At 41.3% G+C, this 26618-nt stretch overlaps 1 protein-coding gene across 4 annotated transcripts in view; it reads right to left on the reverse strand.

The window, feature by feature from the left end:
* The window catches only part of TNFRSF8 (TNF receptor superfamily member 8), an 81725-nt gene extending 64316 nt beyond the window's left edge, over positions 1–17409 (reverse strand). For all 4 annotated transcript variants that reach the window (XM_074306238.1, XM_074306236.1, XM_074306235.1 and 1 more), the window contains exon 1: positions 16893–17409. In XM_074306238.1, coding sequence (XP_074162339.1) covers positions 16893–16955 — 63 coding nt within the window. In that variant the 5' untranslated portion in view covers positions 16956–17409. The remainder of the gene's footprint in view (positions 1–16892) is intronic.
* Between the last annotated feature and the right edge of the window lie 9209 nt (positions 17410–26618).

Here is a 26618-nt window from a genome sequence, read left to right on the forward strand (position 1 = left end):
CCTATATATTTTATTTTATGTATTTGAGAACATTATTTTGAGAAGATCCTCAGGTCATGATTGCCCAAAAAGTCTGTGACACATACAAAAAAAAATCAGATGTTTCTGGATTAGATGAATTTAATTACTTGTCAGAGCTCAATACTCTGATTATTATTATTGTTACCACTATTTTCAGGGTCTCTTGTGAATCATTTCTCTCCCCACCGCAATTTGCCATGGGACATCCCACTCTAGCCCACACCTCAGTAGGGTGAGGAAGAAGCCTTGATAATCAATCTCCACCAATCAGGATAATCTAACGCAAATGAGCTTTGGGCCAAGGGTGGTCTATGAGCTCCCTTCAAATGACCTGACCTGTAAAACGGAGACAACAATATCTCAATTTCATAGCACAGTTGTAAAGATTAAATAGCAGTAATCGCTGATATTATCCAAACATTTTGCGCTTGAAAGAGTTTGATGTAGATTATTTGAGCCCTCCACCTATCCTGGGGGAACTATTGTCCTCATTTTACAGACAGAAAAACTGTCTTGAGAAAGAGTTGAAATGATTTCATCAGGATACACAGATAAGAAACATTATAGACCATATCTCTCCTTGACAAGTCCAAAGTCCTCTCTACCACATCATATTCATTGTTTCTCATTCTTAGCTATGAAAACACTTTGGAAAGAGTCAAACTGAGACTTGAGTTCACGAAGGCCGAGGTCTCCCGCTTCATCCAAGGCCATCTCCAGTCATCCTGATCTATATCTAGCCACTGGACCCAGATGGCTGTTTGGGGGAAAGTGAGGCAGGTGACCCTGCCCAGCCTTCCCTCACTGAATTCCAATTCACTTGCATGTCATGACATCTCCTCCCCAGCTCTCTTCAAGAATGAAGGACAAACAATAAAGCACAACAGCCTCTAGAAATTATAAAATTCTCTTTGTAATTTATAACAAACAAGACAAATGGGATGCATTCTTGTACCATATCTACAATCAAGGGCATTTAACACATTTCTTTGGAGTTATTACTTTAAAAGAAATGGGGATTCAATTAATCTTCAAGCAGTTATTAAGTACCTATTATGCATCAGATACTGAGCTAAAGTCTGGGGATTTAGACAAAGAAGGAAATGCTCTCTACTAGTTTACATTCAAATAGGGAAACAGGTGTTTACATACACACAGAGAAATATCTAATAATAGCAATAGACAGCATTTCCTTTTTTAAAATAGTATTTTATTTTTTCCAATTACTTGTAAAGACTATTTTCAACATTCATTTTTATACGATTTTGAGTTTCAAATTTTTCTCTCTCCCCAAAATGTTTAGCAGTAATTTGATACATATCAAATTTGATATATATATATATATATATATATATATATATATATATATATATATATATTTATATATTTTTATATATATATATAAAACCTATATCAAATTATAGGTTATACATCTGCAATCATGTTAAACATATTTACACATAGTGGAAACAGAGCTAAATCAATTAAACAATGTTGCTGTTACTGTGTACAATATTCTCCTGGTTCTGCTCATTTCACTTGCCATCAATTCATGTAAGTCTTTCCAGGTTTTTCTGAAATCTACCTAATAACCAGCAATTCCATAACATTTTAAGGTGTTATATGTGTTATTTCAGTTTATCCTCACAATAATCTTCAGTAGTAGTTATCATTATTATTCTAATTTGACAGATGAGGAAATGGAAGCAACCATCATTTGTGACTTGTCTGAGATCACAAAGTTAGAAAATGCCTGAGACCACTCAGGTCTTCCTAAATCCAGACCCAATGCTCTAGCCATTGAGCCACCAAGCTGCCTCTTCCTTAGAGTATGATATGGCATGAAATAATGTCAAGTTTATGAACCAAGATGATTGGAAGACTAACATTGCCTTCAATAGAAATTGGGAAGTGTAGAGGAAGGGAGGGTTTGGGGAGGCAGATGACGGATATAGTTTTTGCCATGTCAGGTTTGAGATTTCTCCAGGGACTTTGAAAAATCCAGGAGACAATTAGTAATATGAAACAGAAGATGGAAAGAGACTGGACTAAATCTATAAATCTGGCAAGCTATTCCATAGAGATGATAATTAAATCCAGGGAAGTTAGGCTACAGAAAGGGAGAGAGGGAGAGGGAAACAGACAGAAAGATACAGAGACAAAGAGAGGGAGAGACAAAGACAGAGAGACGGGAAAAGGATAGACAGTGATGGAGAGATAGAGAGAGGGAGTCAGACAAAGACAGAAAGAAGGAGAGAGAGAAATAGAGAGGAGACAGACAGATACAGAAAAAGAATAAAAGGAGAAGTGAATAGGGCAAAACTTTGGGGAACACCCACAGTTACCCAACAGGATGTTTAGCCAGGAATGGAGACTGAAAGGTCAGTTGAGTAGGAGATGAACTAGGAGGAAGCAGACTGTAAAAACTCAGAGAGAAGAAAGCATCTGGGAGGAAAAGTGGCCAACAGTGGTAAAGGCTGCAGAGAGGTCAAAAAGGATGGGGACTGGGAAAAGGCCATTGGGTTTGGCAAGTAAGAGTTCACTACAATCCTGTGATTGCCTTCATTCTACACATGGAAATTCACAGAGGTTAACTGAATTGCCCGGAGTCACAGAACTGGTGAATGTCTGGGGCAGAATCTGCATGTAGGTCTTCCAGACTCCCAGTCCAGGATTCAATCTACTTGGCCCCATGATGAGGGAGTGGAGTTCAGGGGATGGCGCAGAATGTGTTGAGGAGGAGACTGGCCATCTTCCATAAGTACAACTCATCCAACTGAGGAAGAAACATCTCCCCTGCTGAGGATAAGAAATGAGTCTAAGGCAGGGGTTCTCAAACCTTGGCCGGCGGGCCAGATGTGGCCCTCTGAGGATGTTTATGTGGCCCGCTGGGTTATGGCAAATGGGCTGAGGGAAGGAGACAGAGTGTGAGTTTTTGTTTTTACTATAGTCCGGTCCTCCAACAGTCTGAGGGACAGTGAACTGGCCCCCTATTAAAAAGTTTGAGGACCACTGGTCTAAGGTATCTGAAAGGCAGAAAACCTGGAGCTCAAGGCTGATGCTTCATCTCCTTGGAGCAGCCACAATCACTGTCCAAATGGGTTCTGGTTTACTTTTCAGCTAGTGTATACATGGGGAAACTGTCTTAAACTAACACATCACAAAAAAAGACCCCATGTACCCTGGACTTTACCCACTCTCCATTGGGACTTTCCACCCCAATACAAAATTTAACAAAGAGTCTACACTCTTGAGAACTCAGGCCAGTTTGAAGAGAGGACCAATGAACATGACCTCAGCCCCAGGCAGCCCCGCTGCCTTGATATATGAAGCCTGAAATGAATATGGGGAAAATTCACCCTCCCTAGAACATCCAGCCCTGGGTTTCCCCACCTAGACTATCTGCTTACATCTACATTAGTCTTATCTCACTCAGCAAAATCTCCCAAGAAGAAGGACAGCAAAAGGACTAACCCAGTGGGCTATCTCACAAACTGTAGATAACTACTCCCCCCAAATTTCTCATCAAGTCCCATCCCTCCAAAGGCCAGGTTCTGCACACTGCTAGCTTCCCCTCCCTACTCTATCTGCTTCTCCTTCTAGGAAAAGGGATGGATATCTTTTCCAACAATTCAATTCAATACACATATATACATAAACACATATATATTGCCTACCATGTACAAGATACTGCCATTTGAGGTTGGGGGAAGGGATTGCACTAGATTTGGGGTCAAAGAGTCTGGGTTTGGATCCTGCCTCAGACAGGAACTCTGTAGCACTGGGTATAACCTCTCTAAGTCTCTGTTTCTGCATGTAAAAGAAAAGGGGTGAAATGAATACTATCCAAGGTCACTTCCACTTCTCAATTTGTGATTCTACCCTGACCATGCCCCTTCATTTTACAGATATTTCAGGAAGTAGTTTGATGTGTTCAGAGTCACATAGCTAACTAGTCTGTGAGGGAAGCAAGTCAATGCTCTTTCTATGTTGGCACACTGTCTCTGAAGTCCCTTACAACTCAAAATCCACATTCCTGGGGTAAATTCACCACATCTCTAGACAATCCATTCTATTTAGAGATGGTTAGGAAGCTTTTCCTGACATCAGGCTTCAAATTACCTCTGGGAAACTTCTACTCATTGCTTTTAGCTCTGCCTTCCATGACCAAGCAGAACAAAGTTAATTTTTCTTCTAAGTCATAGTTCTCATCTCTCCCTCAAGCTAAACATTCTTCAAATGATTCTCATATGGCATGACCCTGAAAGCTGTCTTGGGCATGGAAAGGTTAAGGGTATAAGGGTACTCTCCTGCTTCTCAGTGTCTTTCCTAAAATGTGATGTATAGAATGGCATTGTCAAGGTATTGTCAGAGGTACAGGAGAGACTGGTAGTAAATAAAAGAGAGAGAGAAAGGAGAGAGAAGAAGAAAGAAAGGAAAGAAAGAAAGAAAGAAAGAAAGAAAGAAAGAAAGAAAGAAAGAAAGAAAGAAAGAAAGAAAGAAAGAAAGAAAGAAAGAAAGAAAGAAAGAAAGAAAGAAAGAAAGAAAGAAAGAAAGAAAGAAAGAAAGAAAAGAAAGAAAGAAAGAAAGAAAGAAAGAAAGAAAGAAAGAAAGAAAGAAGGAAAGAAAGAAAGAAAGAAAGAAAGAAAGAAGGAAAGAAAGAAGGAAAGAAAGAAAGAAAGAAGAAAGAAAGAAAGAAAGAAAGAAAGAAAGAAAGAAAGAAAGAAAGAAAGAAAGAAAGAAAGAAAGAAAGAAAGAAAGAAAGAAAGAAAGAAAGAAAGAAAGAAAGAAAGAAAGAAGGAAAGAAAGAAAGAAGGAAAGAAAGAAAGAAAGAAGGAAAGAAAGAAAGAAAGAAGGAAAGAAAGAAAGAAAGAAAGAAAGAAAGAAAGAAAGAAAGAAAGAAAGAAAGAAAGAAAGAAAGAAAGAAAGAAAGAAGGAAAGAAAGAAGGAAAGAAAGAAATCAAGAAAGAAATCAAGAAAGAAATCAAGAAAGAAATCAAGAAAGAGGAGGGAAGGAAGGAAGGAAGGAAGGAAGGAAGGAAGGAAGGAAGGAAGGAAGGAAGGAAGGAAGGAAGGAAGGAAGGAAGGAAGGAAGGAAGGAAGGAAGGAGGGAAGGAGGGAAGAAAGGAAGGAAGGAAGGAAGGAAGGAAGGAAGGAAGGAAGGAAGGAAGGAAGGAAGGAAGGAGGGAAGAAAGGAAGGAGGGAAGGAGGGAGGGAAGAAGGAAGGGAAGAGAAGAAGGAAGAGAAGAAGGAAGGGAAGAAGGAAGGGAAGGGAAGAAGGAAGGGAAGGGAAGAAGGGAAGGGAAGAAGGAAGGGAAGGGAAGGGAAGGGAAAGGAAGGGAAAAGAAGGGAAGGAGGGGAAAAAAGAGAGGAAGGAAGGGAAGGAGGAAGGAAGGTAAGAGGGAGGAAAGAGAATGGGAGGAAACAGGAAGGGAGGAAGGGAAGGGAGGAAGGGAGGGAGAGAGGGAAGGTGGGAAGGAAGCAGGCATGTACAATTAGTTACCTGATACTATATGAATGCATCCATATCCCACAGCTAAGGATGCTTAAGGGAAAACCAGCAAACACACTGCAGCCCACTAGAGGGCGCTCATCTGCCAACTTTCAGCCCTACAATTTTAGATTAGTAAAAGACCCTTGGAGGAGGACCTGATGACCCCGAATTCAGAGTGAAAGAGGATCTCCATAGGTTGGTAGATTTAGAACTGAGATTAGATCATCTGGTCAAACCTTCCTGATTTACAGAAGAGAAAACTGGCCCAGAGAAGGAAAGTTACTTGTCCAAGGCCACACAGCAAATTAGTAGCAGGCTCAGGATTCACATCCTTCTGAATCCCTTGTCCCATTGCTCCTTCCCCTTTTCCAGCCTCTAGAATTCTGCGGCTAACCCAACCCCAGTTTCCACCAGGCAAGATTCCCCAGGCCACAGTTCACCCACTTCCTTCCCCAGCTGGGACAGCTCTGTCTGTCCACTCAGATCTCTGATGTGGAGAGGGGAGGAATAGCTCCTTCAATAATTCAATTCAACACACACACACACACACACACACACACACCTACTTATTGAGAAGAAGCTGAACCTCCAGCCATAAGGAGGGAAAGGAAAGCTCTCAGAGAAGCTAAATCCTGAAAAAAAGCCCCCATTCGGCCTGCCCTCCCTCCGACCTGTCTTCCTCTTTACATCCCATGGTTCTAGAATCCCTGAATCATTTCTCAATCTCCCAGCACTTAATGCTTCTCCTTCAAAATCCCCTTGAATTTATTCTGTATGAGAAGCAGTAAGTCATAGTGGATTAAAAATCAGTGTCAAAGTCAAGAAGCTCTGAGTTCAAGTCCTGTCTCTGACACATATTGGACAAGAATCACTTAAAGTCATTGCATTAGGCAGTGTTCCAACACTATACATTATCAAAAAAAAAAAAAAAAACTGCCAACCTGCATTGGTGAAGGGAGTTCCCTCATCTGGGAGTTTTCAATATCAATGAAATCATAGATCTAGTTCCTTTCCAGCATTTTGTCCATCCTCATTTATGTAGGCTAGAGGGTAGGGATTATTCTCATTTTAAGCTCTGGGTGCCCAGAATCGAACCCAGGGACTGCGATACAGTAGACACTTAAATTTCTACTCATTGATTTCTTTAAAGCCTCTGCCATAGAATCAAATCTTTTAAACCTCAACTGAAAGCTGCCTTGTATCCCAACTGTATATTCCTCCTTCACTCCCCCCCCCACGCCATCATTGAATGGAAACTCCTTGTAAGCAGAACAGTAACATTTCTAGCTTTGAAATTCCAGTGATCAACACTATGACTGGCCTTATAATTCAATGGACCTAAAGATGTGGATACTAATACCCTCCTTCCAATGGCCCAGATCACAATTCATCCATACCTCCTAATCTGACTTGCCTCTTGTCCATACCTAACATCATTGATCAGGAGCCCAAAGGGACCTTCTCCCAGTTTTACAAATGAGGAAACTGAGGTAGAGTTAAATGACTCTTCCAAGGTCTGCTCGCTAGTAAATGTCAGGGGCAGCATTTGAACCCAAATCTCCTTCACTCCAGCCTTCTTATTTACGGCACCAATTTTTTCTTTGTTTGGATTTCTCCTTTGGTTCCATCTGTATTATACTTACTTATTTAAGAAACCAGTACGGAGACAGTACGGACATGTCATAGATTCCATGCTCCTCCCAGTAGTAGACTATAAGCTCTCTGAGGGCAATCACTTTGTTGATTTTTTACCTTTGTAGTTATGGTATCTAGCACAGCCTTTTAAACTAAGCAGCTAATAAATGGCTGCTGCATGAGTGGATATGAGCACGACAGCCTCTATCTCTGTGATTCTCGGGATTAACTTTCCATTTCAACAAATATCTATTAGGGCTAGAAGAAATCTTAGAAGTTATTGAGTCCAACCTTCTCATTTGCAGAATACTGAGACTCAGAAGGGTTAAACGATTTTCTCAGAGTCGTATTGCTAGAAAGAATCTGAAATGGGCCCAGGGACTTCCTGAAGCCAAGTCCAGTGCTCTACCCACCATACAACACTTCCTCTGGTCACCTGACTTGCTTTGAGAGCTATTGAAATTATTTGGATACCAATGGAACTGGTCCTGGCGGGCCAATGATTAGCTCTTGCTCTCCTGTCCCACCCCCTCTTTATCTGATCATCCACACCTTTGAAGCTATCTTTATATCCACTTCTGCACAATCCTTCCTAGGTAATTTGCTGTGGTTCAGGCTCACTTGTCTACCATTCCCCTCAATTGCTCTGAAGATGATTCCTCACTTTAATTTTTCAGAATATTCTATAATTTATGCCATATGATATCACCATAAGAATGTGATTATCAGCACAAATATTCATAGGGGGTGCTTAATAAAACTTGCTGAGAGGGGCAGCTAGTTAGTACAGTGGATAGAGCACGGCCCCTGAAATCAGGAGGATCTGAGTTAAAATCTGGCATTTAATACTTCCTGGCTGCGTGACCCTAGGCAAGTCACTTAACCCCAGAAAAAACAAAACTTGCTGAGTTGTGAATTGTTGAAGCATGTGGATGTATTCATGGAGTGAGATCCCAGAATTCTGAGGCTCTTGGGCTTCCTTCATTGGCAGGCTATTTTCAGGAGCCTGAGCTTGGACAGTTCCCCTGGGCAATCCTCAAAGCCTTAAGAAAGAACACTTCTCTTACCCCCAAAAGATTTGACTTTTATTTAGGGGGATTGGAAGTATCCCTAGAGTTACCCTCCTAGCTTTTAGGAATCCCAGGCATAATTTAATATCGGCACTCCCATCTACATCTCTAGCCTTATTTTGTTTTCATGCTCTCTCTTTTCCAGTTAAGTTGGATCTGCTAGCTATCCTTTTTGCCCACAGCATCCCATCCTTTGCAAAACTGCACAAAATGTTCTTCTTCCTCAGCTTTGCCTCTTGGAATCCCTAGCTTCCTTCAAAGAATGGCAAAAAGGTCTTTCTTCTACATGATTTTTCCTTAATTTCCCTATTTGTTAATATTTTCCCTCTTTAAATTGGTTTGTTATTATTTTCTTGTATATTGAATAATATAATAATAATAAAAATAATAATGTTGAAATTATTTTGGATAGATTTTGGGTTTCCATAGCCATACTTCTTGTTTTTCCTTAATGGAATGTAAACTTCCTTCATTTTGTTTTTGTATCCCCAATGCCTAGCATAATGCCTGGCACCTAGTAGGTGCTTAATAAATGCTTGTTGACTGATAGCTGTTGATTATACTTGCTAAAGTGGTTTCTGAACTCTTGTGTGTATATGTCTGCATTCAAATGTGTGTCTACTTGTATAGTGTGTGTGTGTGTGTGTGTGTGTGTGTGTGTGAGAGAGAGAGAGAGAGAGAGAAAGAGAGAGAGAGAGAAGAGAGAGACAGAGACAGAGAGAGAGAGAGACAGAGATAGAGACAGAGACAGAGAGAGACAGAGAGAGAGAGACAGAGAGACAGACAGAGAGACAGAGAGACAGAAGAGAGAGAGAGAGAGAGAGAGAGAGAGAAACAGACAGAAAGCATCATATTACTCCCTGGGGCAGTCAACCCACTAGCAAATACAGATCTCTAGTGTGGGTGGGAGACACAAAGGAGTTCAAGAATGTGTCTCTAGACACTTAGAAATTGCAACCAGATCAGGTTCTTCTACTTAATTTACAGAATTGAATTTCAGGGGTTTAATAAGTTGAAAATTCCCCCAGCTCCCTTAACCTCTGTGCTGTGACTCAGTCATCATTCCCTGTGGCCATCTTCCCATGGCTGAGAAAATGCTGGACCAGCAATTTTTTCCTGGACAACTTCCCATACATACCCCCTCTTATTTAAGAAGGGAGGTTGGGGGGGGGGGGGACTAAGCTCAGCTTCCTGCAGATAGTCTCCAAAAGATCAATCTTTTGGATTGGCCAGTTTACCCAATTCATGGATTCAGGGACTGTCAATCAGCACAGGGAGATGCTTGGGGATGGGAATGGACCTTTGGTTTCATTATTGTAGACAATTCTCAATAAGGAAACTCCCTCTATTAAAGTAGATCCACAATTTAGTTTGTTCCTGGACCTCCAAGAGGGTGATTGGCCTTGGATCACCCAGCCAACGGGAATCAGACCCAAGTGATTCTGGACTCCAGCTCTCAAATTGCTGCACCATCTTTCTTCTCATTGGTGAATCCTAAAGCCATCCTGCAAACAACCCCTGCCATCTGCCTTTCTTCTAGCCAAGGAACGAAGGTGGTGAATTTCTCTGACATCCATCCCCTATTTAAGGAAATGGACTTTTGTAAAGGGTTTTCCTCGTATTATTTTTCAATGAGTGCTTTTGAGACCAAATGCAGGGCAAATAAGCTGCAGATCATCCCTCCAAAGGGTGCCAGCCACTACCAAGACTGTCCAAATATGTGCGCTAAGTCTGAGAGATCTCTGAGTTCAGCAACTTGATTTGATTTGCTGACAGCTAAGGAAACTGTTCCTCCCTGTTCTAAAAGGAGAAAGAGCCAACTTGGGAGGTGATGGAGTCCCAGCAAATGGCAGATCCTCAAGCAGGGGCTGGATACCATTTGTCAAGGAATTCAGGCAAGCATGGGTTGAGCTAGCTGGTCTCTGTTTGCCCAAAGAGGGGCAGGGAATTGCTCGGCAAAGCAGGAACAGGACCTCAGCTTTTGTGACCCCAAATCCAATATTCCTTTCCTTGTATACAAGAAAAATCTCACTCTCTCAGATATAGGAAGGGGATGGACCATAGAACCATGTTGGGGGGAAAAAAGATCAGGGTCCCATCCTCAATTTCACCTACAACTGGCTGTCACTTTGGGGAGATTTTTAGATTATGGGATACAGGGCTAGAAGCCAAGACTACTAGAATTAGCACATATTGAAGAGTTATTTGATTATTATCACATAATATTGAATCATATTATCATATGATTGTCATATTATCATGGAGTCAGATCATATTGAAGAGCTAATTGAAGAATTGATTGCTGAATTTTCAGTGTGAGTAGTTATGTCTCAGAAATCAGCAAAGTCCTGGAGTTAGGAGGACCAAGTTCAAATCTGGGCTCAGACACTAGGGCAAGTCAATAAATGACCAACAAAAACAAAAACAAAAACAAAAACAAAAACAAAAAAAAAGAAAAAAGAAAAAAAAAGAAATAGAGGAAGAGAAATCAACAAATACTACAAACCAGAGCTTGATTTGTTGTTCAGCTGATTGTCTACGCTTAAGAAAGTGATGAATTTAGAAGATATTAATCATTCAGATTCAACTTAAAAGATTGTCCTACATACATTTTGAGAGGGGGAAGCTGGTTGTTAAAGCACACCCCTGGCTAGAAGGGACTTTCAAGGCCATTTAGTCCAACCTCCTCATTTAACAATTGAGGGAACTCAATACCCAGAGAGATCATAGGATTTGCATATCTGTACTAGTCTACAACTAGTAAGGGACAGAGCAAGATTTAAGACCAGGTCTTCTTGATTCCAAACACAGGATGCTTTCTACTACACCACACTGCCTTTCTGTTCCCTAGTTTCCCCTCTTGTCAATAAATGGAACCACAAACATTTATTAAGTACCAATGTATGCACAACACTAGACGATTACTAAATTCAAGGAAAACAAGACAGATGGTTCCCGCTCTCAAGTAACTTAAGGTCTAGTAATGATATGAGACATTAACCTAGTAGAGTGAGGTCCCCACCTTCTCTCTGGGAGGGCCTGCCCAAGCTAGGGGGAATTTTGACAGGGTTTGGTATCCCCTAAGACAATGTTGTCACACCATTTCTGGGACAGTGCTAGGAAATTAAATCATCATTTATTACTAAGAAAGAACAGTTATCCCCTCCCACAGGCACCAAGCCTATGCAGTCCCAACTCAGGATCCTAGAGGAGGAGGTAAAAAGAGCCAGCAGATCTGGCTCCTTCTCTGACCAGTCTAAGAAAATGACCTTTCCGCCATCTTGTCTCCCACTCTCTGCAGTCCACACAAATCAGGCCATCTGTGGTTTGACCTGAATAACCTCAACTCAACTCAACTCCCTCAAACTCAACTCAATACTTGTTCAAACCACTTCAATGCCTTGACATTCAAAGACAAAGTGGGGAAAAGGAAAGAGGAGATGAGAATATATGTGTCTGTACCCAAGAAGACTGTAAAATAACTATCATCAAAATAAAGTAAATAATATAAAGGTAAAGTATATGACAGGCAACAAAAGGCTGTCACTTGAGGGCCCATCCAAACAGGTCCCTACTTCCTTCCCTTTTCTCCCTCCTCTCGCCCTGTCAGCAGGCAATGAAAGGAAGACAGCCCTACCTGCTGGACTCAGATGGCACACTCGGACGTGGTCAGAAATCAGTGTAGAGTTTGTTTGTCAGAACAGGGATATTTAGAGCTGGAAGAGATCTCAGAGAGCATTTCATCAAACTTGTTCCAGATACATCATCTCCTTCAAAGACTCCTCCAATGGAGGAAAACCTACTGCCTCCAAGGCAACTCATTATCTGAGAATTTATAGTCTCAGGCCTGAGACAAAACCTAGGATTTAGAAGGCACATGATTAATTCTTGACTGACTGATTGATTAATTGATTGATATTGGGCTCAAATCCATCTCTCTACAACTTAATATAACTTAGAAAGCTGTATGTCTAGCTTAGAGGTGAAAAACACCTCATTAATGGGCCACATATAGCTCACAACACTTCTAAGTTTGGACTGACCAGATTCAAATGTAATTGGAAAATATTTAACCAAAAATACAATAATATGTAGCCTACGGGCATCCTTAGATACAGTTTAGTGGCTGGCATTTCGAGTTTGACACCTTTGAGCACCAGATCTGGGAATCAGGAAGCTCTGAATTCAAATTCAGTCTCTGGCACTAAGTAGCTATGAGCTTCAGTAGATCTACCTGTAAGACAAGGATAGCACTTAACTCACAGGGTAGGTTATGAGGCTCAAATAATATACAGAAAGTACTTTCCAAGCTTTAAGGGAAGATATGAATATCTGCTATTCCTATCCCTGTTATCTCTGAGCCACCTGATTTTTCTCCCCCCAATCACTCCTGGCCTAATGAAATCTAAAGGCCCCTATGGGCCTTGACACCTGTTGACCTTCCTCATATGTATTATTTCCCCCTATTAGAATCTTAAAATCAGGAATCTGTCAAAGTCCAGGCTAGCTCCTCTGAAGGGCTCAGAATAAGTCCTAGTCAGGATAAGCAAAAGTCTTTGCCCCACGTTGTGGGCGCCAAATTGTAATGTCCTGTTGTCTCTCAGTTGTAATCCTTCTCTGGGAGGAGATTTCTTTTCTGTATAACCTTTTCCTCTGTGGGCAGGTTTCTTGGGAGGCTTCTGGAGCCTCTAGCCAGAGTGAAGGTAGAATCTCGAATCCTCTTCTTCTTGAATCCTGGCTCTGAATTTCCTCGAGCTTCTCTGAAGTTCTCCCTGGAAGTCTTGTTCTCCCAATCTAGACTGTCTCCTTCCAGACTGACTTCCAAACTCAATCTCCCGGGAGGCAGCCTTGGTGGCTCCTTATATCCTCCCAGAGAATGGGCTTGTGGGTACTTCTAGGGGCTTGTGGGAACTTCTTAATGACCAATAAGCAAGCTCCTTTAAAGTATTCCTTCCAAGGTGTAGACTCCCTTAAAGGTTTGAACTAAAGGTGTGAACTCTGAGCTAGAGAATTGTTAAGTACCAACTTAGCAGTAGTAAGAACCTAACATCTTAAGACAGTGCAAGCTGAGTAACTTTATTCATCATTCATTCAATGTACCTTGGGATCTCTTAGTCCCAGGTTTCCGTTCTGCCCTCAAAAACCCTAGTGCTTGAAACTCATGGGCTCACAGATTTAGATCTTGAAAGACTCTTTATAGACTATCTAGTCATAGGAGGATCTTCAATCTAGAATTGTAAGGGATTTAAGAGACCACCTCTTCCAACGTCTTCATTTTACAGATGGGAAAACAGGTCCAGTGGATAATGTACTTGCCCCAGGTCATTCTGGTAGTAAATGGTGGAGCCAGGATTTGAATCCAAGTGCTCAAAGTCTAAAACTAGTGTTCTTTCAACTGTTACCACACTGTCCGTGTTCCATTTCTCTTACAACAAGTTGGCTGAGAGCAGAAGCCTCTCAGATGAAGGGTGACTCAAACCAAATCATAAGATCCTAGACGCTAAACTGGAAGGGACCCAAGAGGCCAACGAACTGCAGATGAGAAAATCCAGACGGGTTAAGTGAATTGGCCAACATCACATAGGGAATATGAGGGGAAAGCCTGATTTGAAAATTCACAGCGATGAAAATTCAGGTGATGGGAAAGGAAGACAAAAGATCACAGAATCTCAGGAACAGAAGAAATTTAGTGCTTTTCCTCATCATGGGACCAGAAATTCTGAAGAACCTCAGAGCGCCCCCTCCTTACCATCTATAATACTCCAGGCCAGAGGTGATTAAGGCCCCATGAAACCCTTCCTGACCTTCCTCAGGTGAAAGTGCAACCTCTTTCTCCCCCTTCCACTCTTTCTCTGGGTCTTTTCTTTGACCTGGAATCCTTCTAGAGAAGACAGGGCTATTATCTGGGTCATATTGTAAAGAAGACAGAACAGTAGAATGGACCTAGAATCTAATCCTCTTTCTGCCACTCATTACCCATGTGAAGTTGCTCAATATTTCAATATTGACTTAGAAAGCCACATATTAAAATATCTATGTTTACTCCTGGACTTCAGTCTCCTCATCTGAGGAGTAAAGGGATGAGTCTCCTTCTAGTTCTAAATCTTAAAGCCTAGTGTGTTGATCTGGGTACCTCAGGGGAAATTCCAGAATCATAGAATTTCAGAGCGAAGGCCTTCAAATACAAGCCATACCCAAAAAAGAACCCCCTCTTTAGCACACTCAGATACAAGTCCTCTAGCTTTGGTTCAAATATCAGAGTGGAGGACCCCACACTCTCATCTCAAAATAGCCCATTCCACTTTAAGCTCTTCCTGATGTGAAGCCCAAATCTGGGCTTAGTAACTTCATCTATTACCCCACTAGATCTGCCTAATAGGTTCAAACAAAATAAGTTCAACTTTTCTTCCACATAATCAGTCAGTCTTGCAAGCACATGAAACAAATGCTGTAGCCTTCTGGAGTTCTTTCTTCTTCAGTCTAACACTCCCCAGTTCTTTTAACCAATCCCCACAGGTTGTGGACTGGATGCCCTTTGCTTTATCTGGATTGCCTTTTTTTGGACACTCCCCAATTTATCAAGGTCCCTCCTAAACTGTGTCAGAACTGAATATAACATTCAAGAAAATGACCTTGGTGGGATCCATGTGGCCCAATTCCTGGAAGCTACACCTTTCTCAACGTAATCCAAGATTACAATAGCTTTTTTTTTTTTTTTTTTTTTTTTGGTCATCAATTTTGATCCACCTCTAGAAGATTGTAAATTTCTTGAGAGAAGAGATCATTAATTTCCCCCCATCATTTCCCCCCCCCCCATGCTTTATATAGACAGTTGCTAAAAATCAACCTGCTGTTCTTGGCTATGGATAAACACAGAGCTGTGTTTCTCTATCTGGGTCATAACATGAGGTCACAGTTCAGCAAACTCCAATTCTGTATGCTTATGGCTTGCTCATACTCTAGTTCAGAACTAGGTGGTGGAGAAGGGGGGACATGGGGTACTGTGAAAAGCCATAAAGGGTAATGGGATGGGCTAAGTGATTACTTACAGGAAGGCAAAGGGTCCCAGCTCTAGAAGAACTCAGCACCACGTGGTTTCATCTGCTGGGTTCATTCATGGTCATCCTTAGAGTTTATCTTAAAATATACATCTATATCTTTTTCACCTTGCTCTTCCATCTCACCTACTTCTCTACTCAAGAACCACCCCAAAATTCTCTGGAGCTTCTACTTTGAGATCTAGGATTATCCTAGGAAATTAAGAAATGAAGCAAGTGAAAGGAAAGGGAGAGGACAGAGATGAAATGCCCTCAACTGAGCTTCTGGTTGAAAACATAAGTTTCACTGAAAACAATCTTAAGGACAGATCTGATCGGAAAGAATGCCCTTGGAGATCACTCTTCTAATCCTGGCTAATACATTAGCCAAAGCTTTCAATTTGGGGCTTGGGTTCAAATACTGTCTATGCCACTTTGAATAAGTCACTAAATCTGTCTAGGTCTCAGTTTCCTCATCTGTAAAATGGGATGATTTGTAAAATCCTTTGATCCTAATTCATGAAGCTGGAGCGCTAAGTTCTCAGCTCCCAGTCACACACGTGTTTGCGCATATACGGATGACATCAGGTTCTTGTGCATCTGATTCAGGAACAAGACAATCTTTCGGCCACATGTCTCTCTCAAGGCTCTCTCTCGGTGCAGAGAGATAGGGGTGAGGAATAGGAACAGGAGTCAAGCTTCTGGCTTGGAAGATTCTGGGTATTTTGTACTTTGAAGGGAGAATACTTTACTAAGTATTATCAAAATTCTAGAAAGGAAACAGAAGCCAAGAAATACTAAGTAGCTTACCTATGGTCACATGGCTAATACACAGGGGAGAGATTTGAACTCAGGTCCACTAAATCCAGTGCTTTTAGCCACAAATAATTCCTTAAGATTTGCCACGTGTCTTTACAACTTATTAGGGAGGCAGTGCCAAGTAATATTATCCCTCTTTTATAGAAAAGGGTAACCACGGCCAAAAGATCACAGATTCGGAGCTGGAAGGTTATTTGGTTCAATCATCCCTTCCCCATTTTTCAGATCAGGAAACTGAGGCTTAGAGAGAGTTTAAGGGACTTGTCTGAGAATTCAGAGCTGGCCAAGCTCACAGAGATGCAATGATCTGGTCAAAGTTAGAGTTAAAACAGAATCAGAATTCGAACTCGGGTTCTGAATCTCTTTTCACTAACCCCACTCTTCTCAGCAGCCCTGTGAAAAGGGCAGCTTTAATTTTAATCCCATTTTATGGATCAGGAAACTGAGGAGGGAGCCGTAGAACTGGAGTCCAAAGTTCTGTGGCCACTGAGCAGAGTCCAATAAGTAACCTTGGGAGCCCGGGGTGAAAAGTCAGGCTGTCTCGTGTTCTCCAGTTCTCCAGTTTCTATTCACTCACAGGGCAGGAGAAAACGGACGTGCTGTGAGATGCCCAACTTTACGCACACGTTCGGGGATTGGAATCCTGGTCTCCCGCCCCCCAGGAAGCACACCTTCCACCACACCACGTTGTCTCCCTCCAAGGAGCGCCCTGGAGCCGGGGGTGGGGATGGAGGGCCGCGAAAAAAGCGTGGCCCAAGCAGCTCAGTCCAACCCGTTCCGTCCCGTGTGTCCCAGAGTCCCCAGCGCCGGACTTACCTGCGGGAGGGCCCCGACCGCTCCGAGGAGCAGCAGCCCCAGCGCAGCGCGCGCGGTGGCCATGGAGTGCCAGGCTGGAGCGCCACGGAGAAGGAGGAGGAGGAGGAAGAGGAGGAAGAGGAGGAGGAGGAGGAGGAGGAGGAGGAGGAGGAGAAAAGAGAGAAGTCGGGACTGCCGAGCTGGCCCCCCCTGGACTCCCTGGAAGCTTCGCGCGTCCCGGAGCGAGCTCGCGGGGAGCCCTTCCAGCCGCGCGCCCCGGGCCCCCGGAGCCGATAGAAGGTAACGGGCAAGCGGAGCGGCGCATAGGCGCAGCCCACGTCCAGGTGCAGTGCGCGCGGTGGCTCCGCTCCGCCCCTCGGGGGGCGTCCGCTCGCGGCTCCTGCACGCTACTCTCTGCCTGCCGGCCAGCCGAGCCGCAGCCTAGTCCCCGAACCCAGCTCAGGGCCAGGCAACCGCCCGCAGGGACGTGCACAGCCCCAGACGTGCAAACTGAACCTAGGTTTCCCGGCACTGCGTGGGGCCCAGCGCCGGGCTGTGCAGTAACTTCGAAAGCGCCCTCCCCTCGGCGGGGCGCAGACTGGCCCTCCCCTCCGCTCTCCCCCAACCGCCACCCTCTTCCCCCGTCCTTCGCACCTTTGGGACCACAAGAGATTGGGGAAGGATAAGGCTTGGTCGGGTTTCCAGGAACGGGGAGACTTGGAGAGAAGCAAGCCGGCAAGCAAGAGCCTCTATATTTTATGTAATTGAGTTCAATTCGGAGCGACGTGAGCCTCGGGGCTGCTTTCAGTCTGATTAAGAGGATCACAGAATCGTGGGGTTAGAGCTGGAAACGACGTGCCCTGCTATAATGAATAATCACGTTATGATAATAGTCTGTCTGCTGGGAAGTGCCCAAGCACACCTCTTCTAACTCAGGGATCATCAATTCCCAGTTTCTCCAAGCTTTATTTCTGGGAAAGACCTTAGAGATAACCTAGTCAAAGTCCCTCATTTTATAGTGAGGATACCAGGACCAGTTTAACTGATCTGGATTCAAATCCTGTCCATGCCATTCCCCATTGTTAGCTTGGGCAAGCCGTCTTGCCGCCAAGAATGAAAGAAAGTGGACTAGTTGACCTATGAGGTCCATGGTTAGCCTGAAATCTATGATCCTTTGGCATATTAAGTTCAAAGCCCAAATGCAAACTCAGGTTTTCCAATTCTACAATAGCTGGGACTGTTCTTCCCTTCCTTTGTAGCCTCAGTCCTTAGCACAGTGCCTGGCACATTTGGCAATCTAGAGCAGGGGTTCTCAAACTACAGCCCACGGGCCAGCCCGCTGAGGACGTTTATGTAACCAGCCGGGTTATGGCAAACGGGCTGAGGGGCAGAGACAGAGTGTGAGCTTTTGTTTTTTATTATAGTTCAGCCCTCCAACAGTCTGAGGGACAGTGAACTGGCCCCCTATTTAAAAAGTTTGAGGAGCACTGATCTAGAGTCACAACAGCCAAAGCTGCTTTTTCTGAAGTGAACTCTGAGGCAGCCACAGGTTTTTCTGGGATCAGAGATCTGAGTAAATGTTAGAGAGTGACCAGCTCACTTCTGGGTCTGTATCTCAGGAAGATCATTAAAAGGAAGGAAAGACCCACGTGTGCAAAAATGTTTGTGGCAGCCCTTTTTGTAGTGGCAAGGAACTGGAGACTGAGTGGATGCCCATCAGTTGGGGAATGGCTGAATAAGTTATGATAAATGAAGGTTATGTAATATTGTTCTATAAAAAATAATCAGTAGAATGATTTCAGAAGCGCCTGAAAAGGCTTAAATAAACTGATGCTGAGTGAAGTGAGCAGAACCAAGAGAACATTGTACACAGTAACAAGAAAATTACGTGATGACCAACTGTGATGGATGTGGCTCTTTTCAACAATGAAGGGATTCAAGGCAATTCCAGTAGGATGGAAAGGGATGGAAATGCCATCTGCATTCTGAGAGAGAATTATGGAGACTAACTGTGGATCAAGCATTTTCACCTTTTTGTTTGTTTTCTTTCTCAGTCTTTTATTTTCCTGTGCAGCAGGGTGAATGTGGAAATATGTTTAAAAGAGTTGCACATATTTAATCTATATCAAATTGCTTGTTTTCTTGGGGAGCAGGGAGGTAAAGGAGAGAGGGAGAAAACTTAATTTTTTTTTATTTTTTTATTATTTTTTAAATTTTTTGACAGTATATATGCATGAGTAATTTAAAAAATAACATTATCCCTTGTATTCATTTTTCCAGATTTTCCCCTCCCTCCCCTAGATGACAGGCAATCTCATACATTTTACATGTGTTACAGTATAACCTAGATACAATATATGTGGGTAAATCCCATTTTCTTGTTGCACGTTAAGTATTAGATTCCGAAGGTATAAGTAACCTGCATAGATAGACAGTAGTGCTAGCAATTTACATTCACTTCCCAGTGTTCCTTCTCCAGGTGTAGTTGTTTCTGTCCATCATTGATCAACTGGAAGTGAGTTGGATCTTCTTTATGTTGAAGATATCCACTTCCATCAGAATACATCTTCATACAACATTGAAGTGTACAGCGATCTTCTGGTTCTATTCATTTCACTCAGCATCAGTTCACGTAAGTCTCTCCAACCCTCTCTGTATTCCTCCTGCTGGTCATTTCTTACAGAGCAATAATATTCCATAACCTTCATATACCATAATTTACCCAACCATTCTCCAATTGATGGACATCCATTCATTTTCCAGTTTCTAGCCACTATGAAAAGAGCTGCCACAAACATTTTGGCACATACAGGTCCCTTTCCCCTCCTCAGTATTTCTTTGGGATATAAGCCCAATAGCAACAATGCTGGATCAAAGGGTATGCACAGTTTGATAACTTTTTGGGCATAATTCCAGATTGCTCTCCAGAATGGTTGGATTCTTTCACAACTCCACCAACAATGCATCAGTGTCCCAGTTTTCCCACATCCCCTCCAACATTCATCATTATTTGTTCCTGTCATCTTAGCCAATCTGACAGGTATGTGGTGGTATCTCAGAGTTGTCTTAATTTGCATCGAGGGAGAAAACTTTAGAACACAAAGTTTTATAAAAATTGATGTTGAAAATTATCTTTACATGTATTTAGAAAAGTAAAATACTATTGGGGGGGAAAGAAGAATGATCAATCCACAAAGGAAATAAGTCCAAGCATCAGTTGGGAAGACAAAGAGGGTTGGGAGAGCTCAGTGGAACCCAGATGATTGACCAGGCAGGATCTGAACAAAGAAGCAAAATATTTGCTGTCTCTGCTCCCAAGATACATGAAAATGGCTAAGACATAGAAAATCAGTCACACACAAGTAATATAAGAGCTTTCCATCAACAACATTAAAGTGGTGTACAAGGATTATTACTAGCACTTATAGTGACATTCCCCATGCCAGTCTTAAAAGGTAGGTTATTATTGGTATTATGATCCTATATACATATATATATATGTATGTATGTATTACAGATGAAGAAACTGAGGCTCAGATATGCGAAACAACTCTTATATTCATATAATGAGTGATAGAGTATGGATTTGAATTTGGCTCTCCTGGCTCCTTAGAAAAAAAATTTGCAGTGGAAACAATTATGTGTGGATGCAGAGAACCATATGTAAATCTTCGCTCTGCCATTTACTGTGTTATCTTACACAAATCATTTAATTTCTCTGGACCTCAGTCTTTTCATTTACAAAATGATAAGTGACTAAATGGTTTGTAAAGTCCCTTCTGCTTCTAACCCCATGAGCCTATAACTCAAAGTCTGGAGGGTCAACATAGTGTAGTCAAGTGGATAACAAGAAAAAATCTGGATTTAGTGAATATCTCCAAGTTGTATGGCCAGAGGAAAATTATTTAACTTCTGTGAGCCTCAGTTTCTTCATTTATAAAATGGAAAAAAATAGCTATCTACTTAACATAGTTGTTGTTGAGCTCAGATAATACCTCGTATTTGTTAAAATGACTCTGGCATCAGAGGACTTTTTTCTAAATCTGTCTCTAAAACTTATTAGATTGAGGCAGCTAGATGACGCAGTGGATAGAGCACCAGCCCTGAAGTCAGGAGGACCTGAGTTCAAAAACTTAACACTTCTTAGCTTTGTGACCCTAGGTAAGTCACTTAACCCCAATTGCCTCAGCAAAAAAACAAAAAAACAAAAAAACCAAACAAACAAAAAAAACTTATTAGATTTATGAGCTTGGATGAGGCTCCTAATTCCCTTGTACCTCAATCTCCAAAATAAGGGAACTGTGTTAGATGTGTTAGAAGGAAACTGGTCCCTTCCAACTCCAAATTCATGTATTCAATAAAAGTACTATATGAATATAGCTTGTAATATAGTATTAGTGGTGGTGGAAGGTAGAGATGATGGTGGTGGTGATGATAATAATGACAGTGATAATGATGATAGTGGTAATGATGGTTGTTATAGTGTAGTGAAGGTGATGGTGGTGGTGGTAATGGTGGTTATAGCACTGGTGAAGGTGATCGTGGTGGTGGTAATAGTGACATAGTGATAGTGCTGGTTGTTATAGTAGTGGTGAAGGTGGTAGTGGTGATCATGATAGTAATGCTAGTGGTGAGGGTGGGAATGGTGATGATAGTAGTAGCAAAGGTGATAATGATGATGGTAAAGATGGTGATGGTGGTGAAGGTGGTGATGGTACTTAGTCATTTGGAGGTCTGGGGCTGAAAGTGACAAATTATTTAATAACCAATCAATCAAACAGCATCTACTTGCCGTTGGGTGTTAATTACTTAGGATCAGCAAGAATCTTGAGATGGTTTCATTTTGTGCCAGAGAGGTCACACAGGTGTACTTCTGTTGACCAACTTGGGTAAAACTAGATTGAATGATTTTTCCATCTTAAGCTATTTCTGTGCCAAGCACATGTATTTCATTGCTCACTTTTGTTGTTTTCCTTCCCTGGTTTTTAAGAATAGATATTACTTCAAGGAAATGTAGCTCTAAAAGAGAGCACTTCAATAAAGGTTAGTAGTATTGTAGTTGTTGCTGTGGTTGTTCAGCCTCCATTTGCAAAGAAGACTAAAGACATCAGGAGAGTGATATCTTGACTTGCAAATGAATTAGATTTAAATGAGACAGTGCGCAAAGCCATCAGCCTCACTTTTTCCTCCAGAGTCATCAGAGTCCAGTGGGTGTAATGTGTGAACTAACTCTCTGGAGGACCTCCAGATCAGCCGAGTCCTTGGTCTTAGTGGAGAAGTGAAGGAGGCAGGGCAGCCACCACGAGGATGGTCAAGGATAGAATGTCCCATTTCTAGTCCTTCTCAGACCTTATGTACCTAAGTACAGTTAACATCATTACAGCATATTGATTGTGTGAACTAGAGAACCATTATATCATCATGGTAAGTACGACGTATATGTAAACTAGAGAATCATTGTCTCATCAACTCCTCTGATTTAAAACCTTGTATTGTATACTCCAGAATTCTGGCCCTCTACAATAGGGCAAGAGATTGACAGTGACCCCAGATGCAGTAGGAGATCCTGGCCTTTGCAAGCTAAGCTCTTTCCCAGGTCCCAAATTGTCTCAACACCCATTCAATAAATAATGGCTAGGTAAGAATTGAGGCAAAAAAATGACCTAGTTTGCCTTTGCAAAAGAATTAGTCTGGGAGGGGAAGATACTCCAAGTCTGGCCAAAACAGAAACAATTGCTATTTACACTCACTCTGAGCCATCAAAAGGAGTGAGCAAGGGAGGCATGGTCTAGGACCTTTTATCAGCCACCAGTAAGAGTCAGAGTGATTTAAGTGGAAAGGAATAGTGAGGTAGCTCTATTTGAATCGCAATGGGCTTTATCAAAGTCTGGTTTACTAGGGCTATATTTCAAGAAATCACAAATTAAAACTATATGAGACAAAAGAGCTAATTATCCCAGTTTTTTTTTTTTTTTTGGAGGGAGAGGGAGGACAATGATAGAATAAATAGTGAAGAAATAATATCCCCCAAACCCCAAGATTTCTTTTGAAATCTAAGTGATCAACATTTATATTACTTTGGACAGAGAGCCCACATGTAAAAGTATGACTCCCTACATGGACAGAGGGAAAAGAGGAGACGGGAGGAAAGAAAGAGAGGGGAAGATGAATACAGAGAGGCTTGGAGAGACTTACATGAACTGATGCTAAGTGGAATAAGCAGAACTAGGAAATCATTATACACAGCAACAATGATACTGTATGAGGATGTATGAGGATGGAAATGGAAATCTTCAACAAAGAGAAGATCTGATTCAGTCCCAATTGATCGATGATGGACAGAATCGGCTATACCCAGAGAAGGAACACTGGGAAATGAGTGTAAACTGTTTGCACTTTTGTTTTTCTTCCCAGGTTATTTTTACTTTATGAATCCAATTCTTCCTGTGCAACAAAAAAAATTGGTTCTGCACACACATATTGTATCTAGTATATACTATAACATATTTAACATGTATGGGACTATCTGCCATCTAGGGGAGAGGGTGGAGGGAAGGAGGAGAAAATTCGGAACATAAGTGAGAGTGCAAGGGATAATGTTGTAAAAAATTACCCATGCATATGTACTGTCAAAAAAAAGTTATAATTATAAAATTAATTTTTAAAAAAGAGAGGGGAAGAAAAGGAAATAGTAGTATTGTCTAGCTGGAACTGACCTTTTGGGTCCCTGAAGCAGTGGGGGAGCTATTATTACTCACAACTCACAGATTCACAGATTGTTGTTCATCCTTCTTTCTCAAAGAGGACCAATGAAATAAGGAGGCTGCTGTTTTGACTTGCAGGTGAATTGGATTTAAGTGAAACAGGGCTGTGCAAAGTCATCAACCTCTCTCTCTTCTTCCTAAATCATCATAATCCAGTGGCAAGATAACATCAAGATGACTGGTGATGGCCACTTCTTACAGGAACTGGGGTTATGTAGAAGTCAAACATTTGGAGAAATGTTCAAAACCAAAATGTAATGGGATCAGTCCCACTAAAATATAAAGGAAAATATGATTAAAAAGGAAAAGCATTTCCAAGAACAGAAAAACTAATGTCAACAGCCAAAAATGATGTAAAAGAAGCAAATGTCTTCTGAGGAAGCTGAAACCAAAAGGAGTAGTTATTGATTCCTCTAAAGTAGGGGCTTTTTTCTATGTAATAGCCCTTTGGCCCTTTGGTGAAGGCTATGGTCGCTTCTCAGAATAACGTTTTTAAATATATAAAATAAAATTGGGAGGTGGAGCCAAGGTAGCAGAGAGTAGATAGAACTTTGCCTGAGTTCGTTCCTTCTGGCTTCCCTCAGAATCAATACTAGATCAAGCATCTGAGCAGATTTAAGAGTGACAAAACCCACAAATATTTGGAAAGACTTCAGGAAAGGTCTGCCTCAGTCTAGCAGGGAGGGAGCAGTCCAGCGCAGATGTGGTACAGGAAGGCCCTAGTCAGGGAATCTAGTGGGAGGTTCTTAGCCAAAATACATCAGTGTTGGCTACTCTGTTCTGGTTCAGAAGACCAGTGGGTCAGCAGACTAGCTGTGAGACCTCCAACTCAACTACAGAAGGCAAATAGTGAGCCCCTGAATTCCAATATAACTGGCAGAACTTGTCCATGCCCGCATAGCATAGAAGGGAAGCCACAGCACCACCGCCCCAGGGCAGCTTGAAGCCCTTGTCATCCTGAACAGGAAGCTCAGGACAATCTCCCTTGTGCCTTAGGAGAAGGATTCAACCTTTAAAAGTGAGTAAAAAAAGCAAAAAGAGCTCTGACCATAGATAACTATTATGGAGACAGGGAAGACAGAACTAAAACCCCTCCAGATGAAGCCTCAAAGGGGAATATGAACTGATTTCCAACTCAAAAGAGTTTCTTGGGAAAATTCAAAAAGGATCTTAAAAGAGAAGAAAAATAGGAAAAGGAAATGAGAGCTTTGCAGGAGAGTTTGGAAAAGGAAATAGAAATTAACTGAAAAAAAAAACTCCTTAAAAAATGCATTTGGTAGGGAACAGCTAGATAATGCAGTGGATAGAGCGCTAGCTCTAGAGACAAGGACCTGAGTTAAAATCTGGCCTCAGACACTTAATACTTCCTAGCTGTAGAAACTGGAAGATGAATGGATGTCCATCAGTTGGAGAATGGTTGGGTAAATTGTGGTATATGAAGGTTATGGAATATTATTGCTCGGTAAGAAATGACCAGCAGGAGGAATACAGAGAGGGTTGGAGAGACTTAAATCAACTGATGCTGAGTGAAATGAGCAGAACCAGAAGATCACTGTATACTTCAACAACAATACTGTATGAGGATGTATTCTGATGGAAGTGGAAATCTTCAACATAAAGAAGATCCAACTCACTTCCAGTTGATCAATGATGGACAGAGGTAGATACACCCAGAGAAGAAACACTGGGAGGGGAATGTAAATTGTTAGCACTAATATCTGTCTGCCCAGGTTGCATGTACCTTTGGATTCTAATGTTTATTGTGCAACAAGAAAATGATATTCACACACATGTATTGTACTTAGACTATATTGTAACACATGTAAAATGTATGGTATTGCCTGTCGTCGGGGGGAGGGAATAGAGGGAGGGGGGTTAATTTGGAAAAATGAATACAAGGGATAATATTATAAAAAATATATATATATATAAAATAAAATAAAAAATAAAAAAAAATACTTCCTAGCTGTGTGACCTGGGCAAGTCACTTAACCCCAATTGCCTCAGCAAAAAAGCAAAAAATAAAAAATAAATACATTTGGTAGGGAACAGCTAGATTGTGCAGTGGGATGAAGCACTAGCCTTTGAGAGGAGGACTTGAGTTCAAATATGACCTCAGACACATAACCCCAATTGTTTCACAAAAATCCATTTAGTGAAATGGAAAAAGAAAATAAAATAAATACATGGTATTACAAAAGAAACCAATTATATATAGTATCAAAATATTAACAAAACAAATTCATGGACTCCAGGTTAAGAACCCTAATGCAGTCTAGACTACTCAGAATTGAAAGAGTAAAGAGAACAGCAAATAAATAAAAGGAAAAAACATAGATACTAACAATTGCTATGAAAAATAATTTTATGAGCAAAAATAATACACAAACTAGAATATCGAAAAGTGAAAAAAAATTTACTGATAAAATTCCTGTTTTCATTTAAGGCTACACAAAAGCAATTTTCAAGCAAGTCCATAAAATCTGGGCATTTTTATTGCACTATAAAACACTAAAAATGTTTTGGAAAATTTTTTTTGACTTCCAGTGAGCTCAGAAGTCTTTTCCCCAGTGAAGGAATAATCAACTTTGATCAATATGTTAATATATAGAGAAGTAGAGTTGTTCTGGAATTATAAAAATTTTCAAATGTATATGGAATACTGCCACTTTATACCATATCACACATATGGCAAAAGTTTAAGAAATCAATCTAATGAATCAATGATTTGGGAACATGATATAACCAAAGCTAGACTTGGCAAAATGCTCATCAAAAATAATATAACATTCAGTGGGATGTGTGATTTCATGAAAAAGAGATAAAGAATTCATGTCAATCTTTGGTGAACTCAATTCAAAATCCAGTAAAACAAGTAATTAAAGCAACATGAGAATGTATTTGATATTAAAAGTTTTACTGAGTGTAAAAATTATAAAATTTATTGCATAAGTCAATAAATTATATGTATTTATTTATTTTG

This window comes from Sminthopsis crassicaudata, chromosome 3 (assembly GCF_048593235.1).
Source record: "Sminthopsis crassicaudata isolate SCR6 chromosome 3, ASM4859323v1, whole genome shotgun sequence".
In the NCBI taxonomy this organism is placed as follows: Eukaryota; Metazoa; Chordata; class Mammalia; order Dasyuromorphia; family Dasyuridae; genus Sminthopsis; species Sminthopsis crassicaudata.